This window comes from Heliangelus exortis, chromosome 4, assembly GCF_036169615.1.
Source record: "Heliangelus exortis chromosome 4, bHelExo1.hap1, whole genome shotgun sequence".
NCBI classification, from domain to species: Eukaryota; Metazoa; Chordata; class Aves; order Apodiformes; family Trochilidae; genus Heliangelus; species Heliangelus exortis.
Window position 1 is genome coordinate 43,995,411 of NC_092425.1, and position 15,110 is coordinate 44,010,520.

The 15,110-nt window shown below is 42.3% G+C and overlaps 1 protein-coding gene and 1 long non-coding RNA gene across 5 annotated transcripts in view; one reads left to right on the forward strand and one right to left on the reverse strand.

Moving 5' to 3' along the window:
- LOC139796291 (uncharacterized) overlaps positions 1-15,110 on the forward strand; it is a 240,433-nt gene that overhangs the window by 215,868 nt on the left and 9,455 nt on the right. The gene's annotated exons all lie outside the window — the stretch shown is intronic.
- ANTXR2 (ANTXR cell adhesion molecule 2) overlaps positions 1-15,110 on the reverse strand; it is a 94,866-nt gene that overhangs the window by 18,958 nt on the left and 60,798 nt on the right. For all 4 annotated transcript variants that reach the window (XM_071744239.1, XM_071744236.1, XM_071744235.1 and 1 more), the window contains one exon: positions 14,275-14,355. In XM_071744239.1, coding sequence (XP_071600340.1) covers positions 14,275-14,355 — 81 coding nt within the window. The remainder of the gene's footprint in view (positions 1-14,274; positions 14,356-15,110) is intronic.

Below are 15,110 nucleotides of genomic sequence, written 5' to 3' on the forward strand. Positions count from 1 at the left end.
GATGGCAGCATTTGATACTGTAGCAGAGCTTAGCACAAACTTGTAATTTGCATGGGGAAAGCCCTGTAACCTGTTTAACTTCTGCTGTGGTTAGAGCAGGAAGGAGAAGCAATGCATGTGGGGAAGCATAGGGAAGTGCAGCTGAGCTCATCCTCTCCACCAAACCTTGCTTCAGATTGTAGTTGCATCTACAAAGCCAGGACAGACATCTGTAGTGCACCATGGGACAAATCTGACACTAATTCTCCATTTTACTATGATCTATTGATTTTAGATGGAAGCAATGTTTATTATAGGCATCAAAAACTCATTGCTGCAATGTGTCATCTCCTGGTGTCTTAATAAAGCAAATAAGAAGTGTGGAAGCCAGGTGTGAAATCAACACCAGGAAATGCTCAAGAAAAATATTTATGTGAATTGTGGAGGTTTCCTGTACAACAGCACTCTCTTTAACATGTTATCTTTGCTGTGATAAGAGCCATACAAGAAGCTGACTGGAAAGCTGATGGTGCTGATGATCAAGTCATGGCACACAGCTAAAAGCATGGTGATGTGTTCAGCTGGGAAGATGCCTTTTGGCTTCTTAGCTGGCTGCTTAGCCCTTTCCCCAGGTACCACACCAGGGTGTCTGTAGGCTTTCAAGTCCAAAGTATACAGGGATGTTACTTTGTATGTGATTTCTCCTTCTTACAGGCAGGACCTAAATGCGAAATCCAGATGTAGCTGCACCCATCTGTGCTTCCTTGCTTAAACTGATGGTGAATTAAAGTGTGCTAAGAATTGTTAGCAGACCAGGGAGAGGAGGTGAAGTAGCAGCACCTGGTACTGAAAAGGGGCACTGCCCTTTGTTTTCTCCTCACCAGAAGCAGGCTTGGTGGAACAAGACTGAATGTTTATAAAGAATTCCCTGGGTATGGAATTCTTAAAGGCTTTTAAAGTTTTCTGGAGGAATAAATTCTTAACATTAATTAAAAACAAAAAGTACCCAACCCTGCAGTATCTGTTTGAGAGACTATTCTCATTTAAGGCTTCACTATTACATGTACAGATAATTTTAAAAAAAAAAAGTTTCTGCTCTTTATCTTTTTTCTTACTTCTTCCCACAGATAAGTAAGTCATTTAGCTATACCTAATTTTAAAAAAAGGAGAAAAGTGGCATAAGCTTAATTAAGATTTTAATTTTAGCCACAAACTATAGGACTAAATCCCTGCAGACTTGATAGTGAGAACAAGAAAATAAAATGCCTATTTTTCCTCTGAAATAGAGCTAATAAGAATGATCAGGGATCCTGAAGAGGAGACAGGATGCCATTCTGAGCCCTCTCAGGCACAATGCAGTCACAGTAAACTTTCTGAATTTTTCGCATGTTTTTGAATCATGAACAGATTGTTTGGGAATGTAGTCAACAAATTGAGAGAATGTGAAGTGCTGAATTTCTTCCCAATTATAATGGCTTTCCTTAGCATTTAGTATTGGTTGTGAATGAAACACAAACTCTTCTCAGCTGTGTGGCCTAATCCTTCCTAGTGGGGTGGGAATGAGTGACAATAAGGCCAAGGCAACCTCATTTACAGGATCTATGCAGAAAGAATTCTTTCTCGTGTTCAAATCAACCTAGTTAAGATCCTGGAAGCAGAAAAAGCTTTTTTTGATTAGCACTTTAGTTTATACAAATTACATGAACTTTTGTAGTAAAAAAACACATTAATTTTTTAAGTAGTTCTACGATTTTATAGTGTTTTTCTTAAAATGGATGAGGAAGAACATATCTTCTCTCCTTGGCTAGTAAGTTCTCTGAAACAATTCTTGTAACAGGAAGGTTTCAATTCCAGTTACTCCTTCAGAAGAATCAGCCTGGTGTTAAAAAGGAGAAGTTGCTACTTCATTTTAAGGCCTACTTCTTTGTCTTTCAAGATGCATAATATATTGAGCACTATGCAAGAATAAGTAACTGCTTGCATTATGGTCACTTAAACAATTATGTCCTCTGAACACTACGGAAAAATACTGTAGTAGGAGAAAAAAGTTCTGAAATTTATGATATGGCATTTCAAGGATTAGAAAGTGGAGGAGGGGGAACTATATATATGATTATATATATCTCAACATAGGCAAAGTCATCCTCACATGCACCCATCTCCCTCAACATTTATTCCCTGGTAAATGGCAAGGTTAAAATATTTTGGTCAGGGAAAAAAAGGGCAGGTTTGTACTCTGGTGAAGGGAAGCAAACTGCTGGTAGCTTGGAGATGCAGTTCACAGGACTGTTGGCAGGCAGGAAGCTTTGGCACAATACATTTGCAGTTTAATTTCAATAGGCCGTTAAGCTCTTAAACACATTAGGCATATCCAACCACTGCTGGCAAAATCTTCCCTGTCTTTGACTCTGCCACTTCAGTGCTCCCTGCTCCTGGCCAGGCTCTGAAGCCCTGCTGAGGACTTGTCTCCTCCAGGCACTCCATACAGCTTCAGTCATTCTCTTTCCCCTACAGCCAAGTATGGGTTTGTGTGTGCATGTGTATGTAGAGGCAAACATTCAGCCTCATTAAGTAGCTAGGTTTTTCCTATCTGAACTTCCAAGATCATTCAGCAAATGCAGAACTTTGCAATTCTGGCCTTCTTGCTGTTCTTTTACCAGGCAAAATTAAATGCTTTCCCTTACCTGGGCATTACTGGCTCCAGTGCTGTTCTAAAGCTCTTGTTCTTCCTTGGTGTTCTCAGTCTCCAGCAGGGTTATGAACTAGTACTTGGCTGGTGATCTCTCTCAGCTGCCAGGTAGACTTATTGTTTGCTGCCTTCCCAGGTTCTAAATATATGGTTTTGGGTCTCCCCTCTGTACCAGGCAGAAGGGGCTCATGTCCTCCTGCACCCACTCTGGAGGTCATGTCACTAATGGGTGCTGTAATGCTGTACTCATGAGTGACTTCTGAAGCAGTTACTGTGAAGCCATGGTGGTTTCAGAGTCAGGAAAAGGCTAATAATAAAGAAAAAGGGGTCAACTACATTATCTTTAAGGTCCCTTCTAACCCAAACCATTCTGTGATTCTATGAAATGCTAATTCCTGCCCCTGGTCCTTGATGGTGAGAAGTTACTTCAGACAGAACCGTGGATGAACAATTAGGTTGCAAGTGGATCATGACCCTGACAGCATTCTCAGATAAGATACTTGCATAAAGAAATGCTGTCCCTGACTAGTGACAATGTTATTTTAAACTGCATTTTTCCTTTGGAATCAACCTAGCTGCAGTTTCAATCACACACTGTCTGTCAGCTGAATCACGTGTGACAGTTGGCTGGGTTTTCCCCCCCCTCTTTTCCTTGTTGAAAGAAAGAAAAAGGATCAGCAGCAGAAAGGAAAAATATCTAAAGAAAATCCAAGGTTGGCCTGATGCCAGAGACGCTGGGAGCCACCACTTCACTTCCTCCTCTCCTCCCATACCCACTGATGACTCCACAGGCATTTTCTCAAAACTGAGCAGTTCCTCAAGGAATCACCAGCCTGGTTCGCCACGGACTGGTACCTGGAGAGAACATCAGCCAGCACCCACACCTGGGGTGTCCCCAGGAGCTGCCCGAGATGCAGCTTGCCCTTCCCAGGAGACTCCCTCACAGAGCCTCTGCCTGCCTGCTTCCTCCCACATGCTTGTGGGCAATGGGACCCCATGAGCCCTGTGCTGTGCTGCAGGGTGTGCCAGCTGATGGAGGGCCACCAGGTCTGTGTCCCATCCTGTGTGTGTGTTGTGTCCCCCATCACCATAGCACCATCTTATGCAGCTGCAGGAGAACCAGGTCAGGGCACAGGATGTGCTTGTGCTGTTGTGGCCAGAACCCCTCCTGAAAACCTCATCCAGCTGCCTGGTGCAGGGTGAGGGTAGGACAGAAGACACCACTGCTTACAGCACCCTCCTGTCCCCTCAGAGGGGACCTGCCAACAGGTGCCACCCCACAGCCTCACCAGAGGGAGGGGACACAACATCAGGGCAGCTCCTGCAGAATCGTGGCCACTGTAGCTAAGTGTGCAATTGCATTTTCAACACAATTAGGTGCCTAATTGTGCGCCTAGGCCTAACTGATGTATCTGCATGTGTATCTAATTATGATTTATCTAAAAGCTCTCTGGTAATAATGCCTTGCTTTCCAATCTAACCGAAATATTCATAAAAGTTTGAGTGGCGCTTTTCCCAAGCTTTTATTTTGAACTGAATTTCTATTTATCTATTATTTTTAAACACTCCAAGCTGACTGAGCAATGGGAAAACTCCAAACAGCAGTATTACTGGAAGACAAGCACAGCACTGCACTGGCAGCTGTGAAAAAAAGGAAAATAGCCAGGGTGAAGTTAATAAACGGAGTTTCCATGCAAGGCTTCCAAACAATCCTGATGTTGGACTTCTCTAGAAGCGTGGATGTCATGTAGCAAACTTGTAACAGCAGTCGCCAACACAACAAGGGACTCAAACACCATTAAATGGGAGCTGCAAAGATAGCAGCTTTGGCTGTGAAACAGAGGATGTCACAGATGCCATACCTCAAAGCACCACAGCAGTGCAATTTGTACTGCCCACGTGAGCAATGCAATCCCCTAAACTTTCCCAGGGTCTTTTCTAACAGCAGTTGTGGCAGCCTGAAGTAATGCCTTTTGTTCACTAACTGTAAACCTCTTCAAAAAATGCAAAACGAACCCAGCATAGATTTCTCCCTTCAATTACATTTCCTTTTACTTAGATAAAATCTCAGTATCCTCTCTCAGAATTATTCAGCTGCCTTTTAACATGAAGCGGGCTTAACTCAGACAACATCAGATTCTCAGGAGCAGCAAGGCCACATGGCCACGCAGAACTTGTAATGCAAACAGCATTGTGAAAATGTCTATTATTTCCCTTCAGTGAAACGATTTTTAATCTACAGTGTCCAATCATTCTTTATGGTATATGATGTCAAAAACACTTACTGCACAAGCAGAGATCTGTGTTTCTTTTGCCACAGACAATAAATCTTTAGTGTCTTCTCTTGATACGCATCACTCCACTTGATCTCAGGAGGCACTGTATGTCTCTCTTTCGCTCTGCCTCTTCTAACAAGGTCACTTTCCAGTGATGGAGCAACTTTTGCAGAAAGTATAGCATTCAATAATTAATACCTACTGATAATAGCTTCCCCAAGCTGTGCTTTAAAACTCTTAACGCAGGCTGTTCACAAACTTACAAAATGAAGAACCCTTAAAATAGATTTGGGTAGCACATCTGAAAATGCCAGCCTCAAAAACACGTATGACTGAAGTTCCCACTGATACAAACAGATCTGCATCCATTGCTGCCAAGAGGAAACGCCAGTGCCTCTCTCACCAGACACAGCATTTTCCTACAAGTCTGTTAGGACTCTGGTCAGGAGTCACTGGTGTGTCGGGGCTGGCCAGGAGGAAGAGGAGTGTGAAACAGGATGAGGTGATGTGTGTGCAGTGAAGAAGGGTGGCTGGGATGGAGTGTTGGCTGCAGGTCGTTACTGCTGACATGGGCTGTGGACAGTTCCAGTAGCTGCCCCTCTCCCCAGTGGGCTGGACAGTGTTGCTACCATCTTGTCTCTAAAGAGGCTTGAAGGCACATGGCTTAGGTCTAATGCAGTGGGTAAAGCAGATATTAATACAAGCATTGTTTGGAGCCTCTTAAGAAGCCTTTCATGCCATGGTACTCTAACACTAAGTAGTGTACATCTTGGATAAATACATGTGATTTTGTATTTGTAGAGGTCAGTCTAGTCTGGCATAAGATGTGTTTCAGAGCTCAGTAGAGGAATCTCTTCCTCCCCCATCCTGCACGTGGCTTTGCCTTCATTACTTGGTGTTCACATCATCTACAGAAGCATCAGATGGTGGCTTCATTTAATGCATCATCCTCTGCAGACACTGTAAGCCTTAGAAATCTGCTGCCCTACCTCTTGTGTCTTAATGATCTCCACTGTCACTGGGGGAAAGCCCTGCTGCTTTGCCCAGAGAAGACATCTTCTGTTTAGTCACCCTGCACCTTGTCCATGTGGTGGTGGTTCAGCTGCTGGGAAGTGCTGAATGGGAACCCCAGGGCACCAGTTGGAAGACATCCTGTCTGTCTCTCTTACATCTTCCTCCTGGTTTTGTGGAACTGTCTTTTATACCTACAGTCAGTAGCATTGATCTCTCTGTTGTGATCTTGGTGGAGACAGCAACCTGTGAAGCAGACTGTAAGAGGTTCTGCCTGTTCTTCCCTTCCTATCAGTGATGGTGGGGGCTTGCCCTGGCTGACACTCAAGCCTCTTCCATCCTTAAGTCAATGGCAAAAATACCACAGAGCAGCCAATATCATGCCACTTTCTCTACAGTGCCTGCATCCATTAGCAATCTCTTTTACTCTGCTGAGCACAAGACACTGTACACCACTGCACTTTTAAAGAAATGAGATTTCAGAAGCTAGATTAGCATTCATAGAATTGACAGAATTCTAATTCACAGAATCCTAGATCCAGCAGAAAAGCAGTCCATTGTATTCTCCTGTTCCTTTAAACACCTTTCTTTCTGTTTTAAATGTTACTGGAAGGAAAAATCTTTGTTGCTATCATAATCTTAATAAAATGCCCCATCAAGTTCATTAGCCACTTATGATCTCTGACCATCTGCTTGGGGTACATCTCTGCCCTATTACCAAAGGGAAGCCATGTCTACTACTAATGCGTGGCAGATTGGTTGTCAGGCCTGACCCTGGATGTCATTATGAAAATGACTCTACAAACAAAAGGTCATTCCCATCAGCTGCCTGAGACTCACTTGGACAATTAGCAGGCAGAAGCCTTTGTCTGTAGATATTGTTATTTTATTAATGAAATTAAATAAATGACCTGCAACTAGCTGTGGCTCAATTGTGACGCTCTAGGTTTACAATAGCCACCCCAACCTCTCAGGTGGTGATGGCAAGTAAAGCAGCCCATGCTGAGGAACAGAGCCAGAACAGGGTAACTGGGGAGCACTGGGAGAGAGAAGGAAGCAGCCCTGACCTAAGGATGTGTCCTAAAACATCGCTTCTCCTTTCTGAGTGAGCAGTTGTTCCCTAGCAGCAATACACAGCATTTCTGTATGATTTACAGACTTGCTACAGTTTGTAATGCTGGGCTGTGCTTTGGTTTGCTGGAAAAGTTCTTCTCCAGAACAGAGTTGCATCCTAAGAGCCCTTAGGTTCCTCTGAAAATTTTCAGCCCTAAATAATCAGCTCTGCTTCCTAAAGGTACCTGTCCATCATTTTACAACCATTCCAAATTTTAGGTTTTATGTTGTACTATAACATAAAATATCATCCTTCTACTTTGGCACAGAAAGATATAAAATGTGATGCTAGCTACCGTGCTCTTTCCACCTGCATTTCCCCTCCCTGATCAGACAGTAGTATTTTACATCCAGCAAGGAAATATGTTTCAGACCATTAAGGCGTTTCTGGTGGAAAAAAAGTCATAATGAATTCTAAGAAAAACCTAATCCTTTTTAATTTGGTCAAACTGATTTAAATTGCAAGGTTTGGATGGCTAGGCTCAGTAATAAAGACAGAGCAACACTGTGGGAGGAAACTACAGGTAGAAATGTGTATCAAAAATAAAGTGATGTTTACCTACAAATGAGCAATCCCGAGCCATGGAGAACAACAGTGTGATGCAGCTGAAGTGTGTTCCTTGGAGGGTTATGTTAAAAACTGTGAGGCTGTAGGTCATCATCTGTCTGACAGAGGCCGAGGACAGACGATGAGCTTAGGCCCTTTAAACTTCTGTGATTGATTTTCACTTAGCATTTGTCCACCACAGTTACCAAAAGTTGCAAAATTCATTTCAGGATGACTTGAAAAGATCAGAATCATATGCATCCATATGTACTCAGTGACACAAAACTGCATTAATGCTCCGTTATTTGCAATTGGATTAACTGTTTTTACAGCTGCATTTAAATTACAGGAAGGCTGTGTCACAAGCCATCAAAATGCAGCAGATTCAATATTAAAATTAAATGTTAAGGCTGAGGGCGTGCCACTGTGTCATAGTGTTGAGGGACAAAGCTCAAATGTATTGACATTCTAATCTATGGATGGATGTCTTTCTGAACCTTTAAGTATAATGGGCTTTGGAAACAACAGCATAGTCACTTCTAGGTAGCAATTTCCCCTTTGGATAAAGCATTAAGCATATGATGGTGCAAGATGTATCTTATTTGGAGGCACTTCTTAAAAATACTACAGCTGAGTTTCTCAGAAAATATTAGAGCTTATGAAGACTCAAACATTTTAAAATGTTAATAACTCAAGTGTTTAGGTTTTTGGTAAATTCTTTATGGATCTGTAGTTCATAATGGACTTAGACATGCAAAAATGGACTTCAGCATAAAAAGAATTTTAAATTACAGAAATACAGTAAAAAGATCAGAATCAATAAATATAAATTTTGATCTTTTTTTCTTCTTTTCCCCTTCACTGTCTGCCTCTAACATAGAACTGTTGCATGCAGCAGCATGTGTGCTGTAGTCTTTCCCAGCTTTTTATCTTCTTTTTCAGTCCTTGATTTCACAAGAGATTGTGATCAGTGTCAAGATAATAAAACAGCTCCTTCACCCTGCCTTCTTTTTGATAATGTTGTATTAAAGCTAATGAGAAAATCGGCATGCATGAAATGATTAACATTTGCAACTACTTTCAGGTTTTAGAGACTCTTGCATGGGTACAGTGAGTACCTGGGTGGGCATACTTGAGCATACTCTGAAGTCAATTAGCTACAATTTAGCACAGGCTTATAGTAAACTCCTCCTAGGTGAGTAAGCCTCCTTGAGGCCTGGGCTGCCACAGGTACCTGCAGGAGACACTCACACCTTCTAGGTGACAAGTAAGCTCTCACTTTCTAAAAACAGCCTTTCAAGACCTATCACAAGCATTTCCTGTTGGTTAGAGCACCAGAGCCCAGTGAAGCCAAAGGAAAACTGGCCTAGTTCTTTTCACCTCATTCTGTCACCAAGTTTCCCATCCTAGAGCCTCTCTACTTTCTAGTCAGTTGATTTTGATCATCACTCATATCTATTTATGTAAAGTATTTGTACTGATCTCTTCCAAATGGTTGTGAAATCACAGTCTGAATCTTCTAAAGCTTGCTAGATCTGTGTGAAAAGAACTGTGTGACCTTTCACTTCTATAGCTACAGAGAATCCCATCTCCCTTAACTTACACCATTCCTAATAATCTCTGTGAGCTTAAATAACTAATGCAATATTTTTGCTCCAGAAAAATCTTTTCATTTAAATATTGCCCAAAAAGCAAACTCCCAGGGGGAGAAATACACAGCTAGGTGAAATTCTTTGCTGATTTTGCATGAGCAATTGGAGGGCTTCTCATCAGCTCTTTGTGTTTGTGGCCTACAATGAGGTTTCAAATTATTTTAGAGCCTTCTTTTTATCTGTGACTCATAGGGAAAAAGGCAGTCACAGAGCTATGTCAAGGAAGCATGGTCATTAAAGCAATTTCATCCTTGGACTTCAAATTTATGACTAGGTGGTAGAAATAAAGCCCTTGTCTGAAATCAAGTTCCATCCTTTTCTTTAATCTGCCAGTGTGGAGGTATCCCTGACTCAGTGACAGAACTCCCGAGACACCACAACAGTGGGTTATCTGCCAGATCAGTAGGACACCTTCTTGGGGCATGTCTGGTTATTATGCTGTTCCTTCTCAGCAAAAGCATCTCATATGCAAAGTGGCTAAAAACAGACTGAGTAAGTGGCTTCTCCATGACTGACACAAGACAGAACTTGGCTAATGCCCACCCAGCCCCGAAGTCAGAATGAAGCTGCAGACTGCTAGAGATGAACCTGCTGCAAGAGTAAGCATAGGACATAAGCTGCAAGTCTTCCACAGGTGGGAATCTATTGATAGAGAAATACCATGGTAATTAGTCAAAATTAATTCCCTTTTAAAAGCCAGAGTACTCTGGAACTAGGCCAGCACTTAATACCTGTGAAATCCAAGTTGAAGCAGAAAAATCACACGAAGTCTTTAGTGCTTTTGAGCCTGCCCCTGTGTGGTGATGCAGTCATTGACACATCTCTATGTACACAAGAGTGAATGCAATTTACTGCAGAAAATGAGCAAGAGTTGTGCTTAACAGTTTCAAGAGGCAATACCCAAGGAGGACATGACAAAAAAAGCTGTCATTGTTTTGTGTCTGTCTCCATTGGCAGAGGTCCCTACAGCACTACAGATGCTTTGTATGGTTTAGCTTTAGGTGAGCTAAGTGGCTGATCTCCATTTCCCAGGAAAACCTGGGAAATTCTTGGACTCATCTGATTATAAGATTTTTATTTTTTTTTTCCCTTCTTAAAAAAAACCAGCAGTTACCCCCTGGTCTGAAATACCTCAAAACACCAAAAGCTGTTCTTACATGCGAACACTTTATGTGCCAGAACTCTGTCACAGCATTTTCTCTTCCTGCCTAGTTTATATGCTCAAATCGTAATTTAATATTTCCCCCTGCAAACAGTGCTTTGGTAAACATCAAAGCAGCATTACTGGGATTTATCACATAGTTATGTAGCTACAGCTATGGACAGATGCACCTCAGATCCATCCTGTCTGTGCAAGAGGAACAGGTTTTAAAATAAGGGAAAAGAGAAGGCCTGATCATTGACTCATTGAAATTACAAGATAAAAATGGTAATGTCTAAAAAAAAATGGTGAGTCTGAATGGCCAGAAACACAGAGAGACTGGTGCTACTTTTCAGTTACAAATTTAAATCTGCAAATCAGAGATTTCCATTTGAAAGATAATCTAGATAAATGGCATGTGTAATCAAAATAGAGTAATATACATATCAACATAAATAGATGTATACATGTTTATTGTGTGGAAATTTAACCTTGTACAAAGTGGGTTTTTTCCATTTTCATTCTGTTTTGCCAAAGTGTGTGATGCCTCTGTGCATGCAAATGCTTCTACAGCTTTTTGTATGCATATATACATATAAAAATTTCTTCATACAGAAATGTATGTATGTGTAAATTGTGTGAATGTAAATATAAGATGGGCCATATGTCCCAAAAGTCCCAAAAGAGCATCTGATGTTGATATGTAGACAGTGTGTTAAGGACCTTCCTAATTAATAACCCAGATTAAAACCTCTTGGCAATCAATTAAGATTAATGACAGAAGTCATTTTCTATCCCCCTACGCCTGCGTCTCGGGCTGTGAAAACCCTGGGTCGTGAAACTTTAATCCTGTTATCTGCTGCCTTCTTCATCTGAAAAGCCTACAGATTAACACCACAGACATTATCGAATTTACAAGCAGCCGCTCGGACAGCTGCCCTACTTTCAGCAGTTAATGGGAAAGGAACTAATCTGGTTAGGAGCCTAGGACTAGTTCATAAATCTGGATGCCCAAGACAGTTAAAGCTGTCACGTCTCTTCTGGAGAGCAGCAGCCGAATGAACCTGTCAGCTTTCTTCTTCCTGCTCCTGAATGGTGTCTGGTGCCTCTGAGCTGGACTGGTGAGAGGCTGGGCTTCAACTAGAACAGGGCAGGGAGCTGTCCTGGGGGTCTGCCTTTAGTCAGACACAGACTGCCTGCCCTCTCTTCACTGGATGCCACGGAGCAAATAAATATAACTGGTTTTACTCCAATCCACTCTGTATAAAAAGATTATTTGAGGAATTAAGAAATCTAATGTGGCTGTCCTCCACAGTGCCACTGGAATGCACGTGTATCGCTGCAGACTGACAAGTGCCATAGCCTCAGCGAAAACCCTCAGTTAACTGGCTTATCAAAGTGCACCATAACTACTGTGGCCGAGTCTTCTTTGCTCTTTTAACTAAAAATAATGAAAGTATAAATAGGAGTATGAATGCAGCGTAATATATCATTTATAAATTATCTTGTTAGTGAGGAAAACAAAACATAGCTTTGAAAACAAAATCTCCTGCTGCAGACTCCACTATGTTTGATGGGAGCCCTTCAAAAGAGTTCATGGCTTAATAGAGGCTGTTTATATGGGGACTTCGATCTGTAACTGCTGTCCCCTGTCACTCCCTGGAAACTTGGCGGCAGCTGTTGCAGCATTAAGTTGTCTCTGAAGTGGCTCTCTGTCCTCATCTCCCCACCACAACAGAGTCAAACTATATTAGATCTCTTTATTTGTGCCTGAGGCATGTTTGGGAGTGCAGCTGTGTCCACCCCCACTCTACCTTTAGTGTTTCAGCCCCCAGGCAGCAAATGTGAGACCAAAACTGTTCTGCCACTCTTAACTACATCTGCTGACAATCCTGCAGCCTCGCTGCGGGCTGCCCGGGACCTGCGCCTCAGCGCTAAACAGATGTCGGTGACAACCTGCTAGCTCACACCTGTACAAGCCTCCCTAACCTCACTGACTGCCAGCTGAAAAATTTATGACTCAAAGGGCTTCCATCCACCATCAAAGCTTCCTGGCTTGACTGCATGCAGCCCTCAAACCCCACCACCCTCAGCACTACCTGGCAGCATGGCAGGGGGGAGAGGAGAGGAAGGGAAAAGCAGCTTGTGCCACTTTGATACTTCATGCCTAAATTTCAATTACTTGATCAAGGACTTGAATTCAGCAGTGAATTCTTCTACAAATGGTAACTACCAAGTTCTTAACCAGGGGGAAAAAAGGAAAAAAAAAAAAAAAAAAAAAAAAAAACAAAAACACCAAACAAAACAGCTGTGTGCCTGCTGTTTATCCCAGCAGCAACTGTGAAGTCAGTACATGTGTGTGTGTCTGGCTGCAGGTATCCATGACTGCTCATCCTTCTCTGCCTTCTCATCCATCAGGCACTGCGTGGCTGCCCTACCTATCAAGTTACGACTAAGTCAAAAGACTGGATTTTCTTTTCCCCAAGACACACCATGCCAGACAGAAATTGCACTCCTGTGGTGTCACAGGTCACACTTTAACGACCACTAGTTTATATTTTATTCATCAGTACAAATCCTGTGCCTTTTTTCAGTGGTAATACTGACAATTAGTGAGTTTTCACAAACCGAGATGTTGGTCGGTGTCTCCCTGTCAGGTCCAGAGAGGGCAGGTGCCTGACTTGGCAGTGGCTCAGCAAATGCCCTGGCAGGCATTTATTATTAAACTGGTTTGTACTGTATATTTTATAAATAGATCTGTTATTATTAATTCTGCTACATGTAACACATACATCATTCATGCAAGCAGTAAACTTGCCAACATCACCTGGAATAGTAAAACTAGTATTTGACTCTGCCTCCTATTTCCAGCGTAGTGTTTTGTCAGCTTTTCTTCCTGTAGAACAGTGCCAAATTTCATCCCAGGGAAATAATCTAAGTACCAATTATCTCTCATTCTCTCAAAGGTAACTCTCTTCCTTTAATCCCTCTTATTTTTTAATGTCATCTTTATGGTATATGCTGCAAACATAGTGTTCTCACACACTACTGCTCTGTGGTATGAGAGAAGCTAATCTGTCACACCTGTCTGGGGCCAGTCTGCTGAGAAAAAGTTGCTGTGTTCTTTAGAGGACATCATTTGCTCCTGTAGCAGTTCTGATGTGCCACAAGCAGGTACCACAATGGTCCTAGTAGATTTGAAATACCTTGATGATAAATCAGTTCTAGAGATGACTGCTAAGATTCATAGTAATACTTTCTTAAGTAATAATGTGCAGAAATAGGCAACCGAGCTTCACTGGAAAAGGTTCTAATAATAACTTCTTCCCAGTCATAGTGGAGGCCACTTTTTCATGGGTCATAAGTGTACTAGAAGAAAGAATTGTCTGAAAACCAGTTTCCTCGCTTCTGTTTTCTGGGAAGGTTTCCTTTGGCACGGACGTGCAAAGCTATGTCAGACAGTTTGCCTGAAAGTTACTGGTGGTCACTTGAATTTTATGTGGTTTTATTATCCTGATTGCCAGATTCTGCCCTTACAAGTAGCTGGCTATAAGCAGGATTCAGGTATTTGTTACAGAGAGTTTGCATTGTGTGCGTGTTCATCTGGACAATAAAACCACAGCACACACTTGATGCAGTGTGCTTTCAGAAGGCCTGTGTTTCTGCAGCATTCCTGGGCTAGCATGATACATCTCTAAAAGCCCTTTGTTTGCCCGGCACATTATTCTGCCCATTGTGTCGTTCTTTTGGCTGCAGTGCTTTCTGCAGTTGAGGTCTGGGAATTAGGGGTGCTCAGCAGCTGGTACAGCCTGGCTGCCACACACCCCTTGATGGTCACTGCAGTGACACCCATGCCACACACAAACCTCATCTCCTTGCTGCGGTCGCATCAGAGAGACTCTGTCGTACTGTCGTCGTAACAGCGCCCACAGTGCGTCCAGGCGACCCTGCAGGAACAGAGCAACAGATTTGTATTTGTTTTTCCAGCGTGTGTACAGCCAGTGCCTGGTTCTCAGGAAGCCTCAGCTCTGCTAGGCCCACGGTGTGCAGCTGGGCTGTGCAGAACACACACGGCAGCGCTGGAGCTTGGCAGCAGCATCCCACTCCACACAGATGGGTTGCAGAGTTTGCTTGTGTGTGGACAACACATCTTCAGGACTTTCTGGTGGTTAGAAAGCACTTGGAAGGAGTTGTTAATGCAGAATATCTGCACTCCCAGCTAAACCTCCATATTCTCTCCTCTTACACATTAAAGAACATTTATTTACTGACCCATCTTCAGTTTTTAAGAGGAGCTTGTTACAAGTCTGCAAGCAACTCTTGGCATGTACAGAGGAAAATGTCTTTATTTTATGCTATTTAGTATGTTTCTCTTGTTTGTCAGACATTTGCATTATATTGCATATTATATTTGCATATTGCATTATATTGCAAATAATTTTTTGTTTTTCTTGGTTGGTAGTGAGTATATATGTTTAAAACTTAATATAACAGCTACAAACTGTGTCTTTTTTAGGCTTAGTTAGATATACATTGAGATAGAACAAGTGCCAATAAAGCCCCCATAGATTTTAGTACTCTTCCTGTACATTATGTCCCCTTTTTGGGGAAGGGTAACAGAATGTGGCAGTAATGAAAAAGTACTGCATTTAGGGCTAAAAACTATTCCTGCATTTCATCCTGAGTAGGTGTGAATACACCT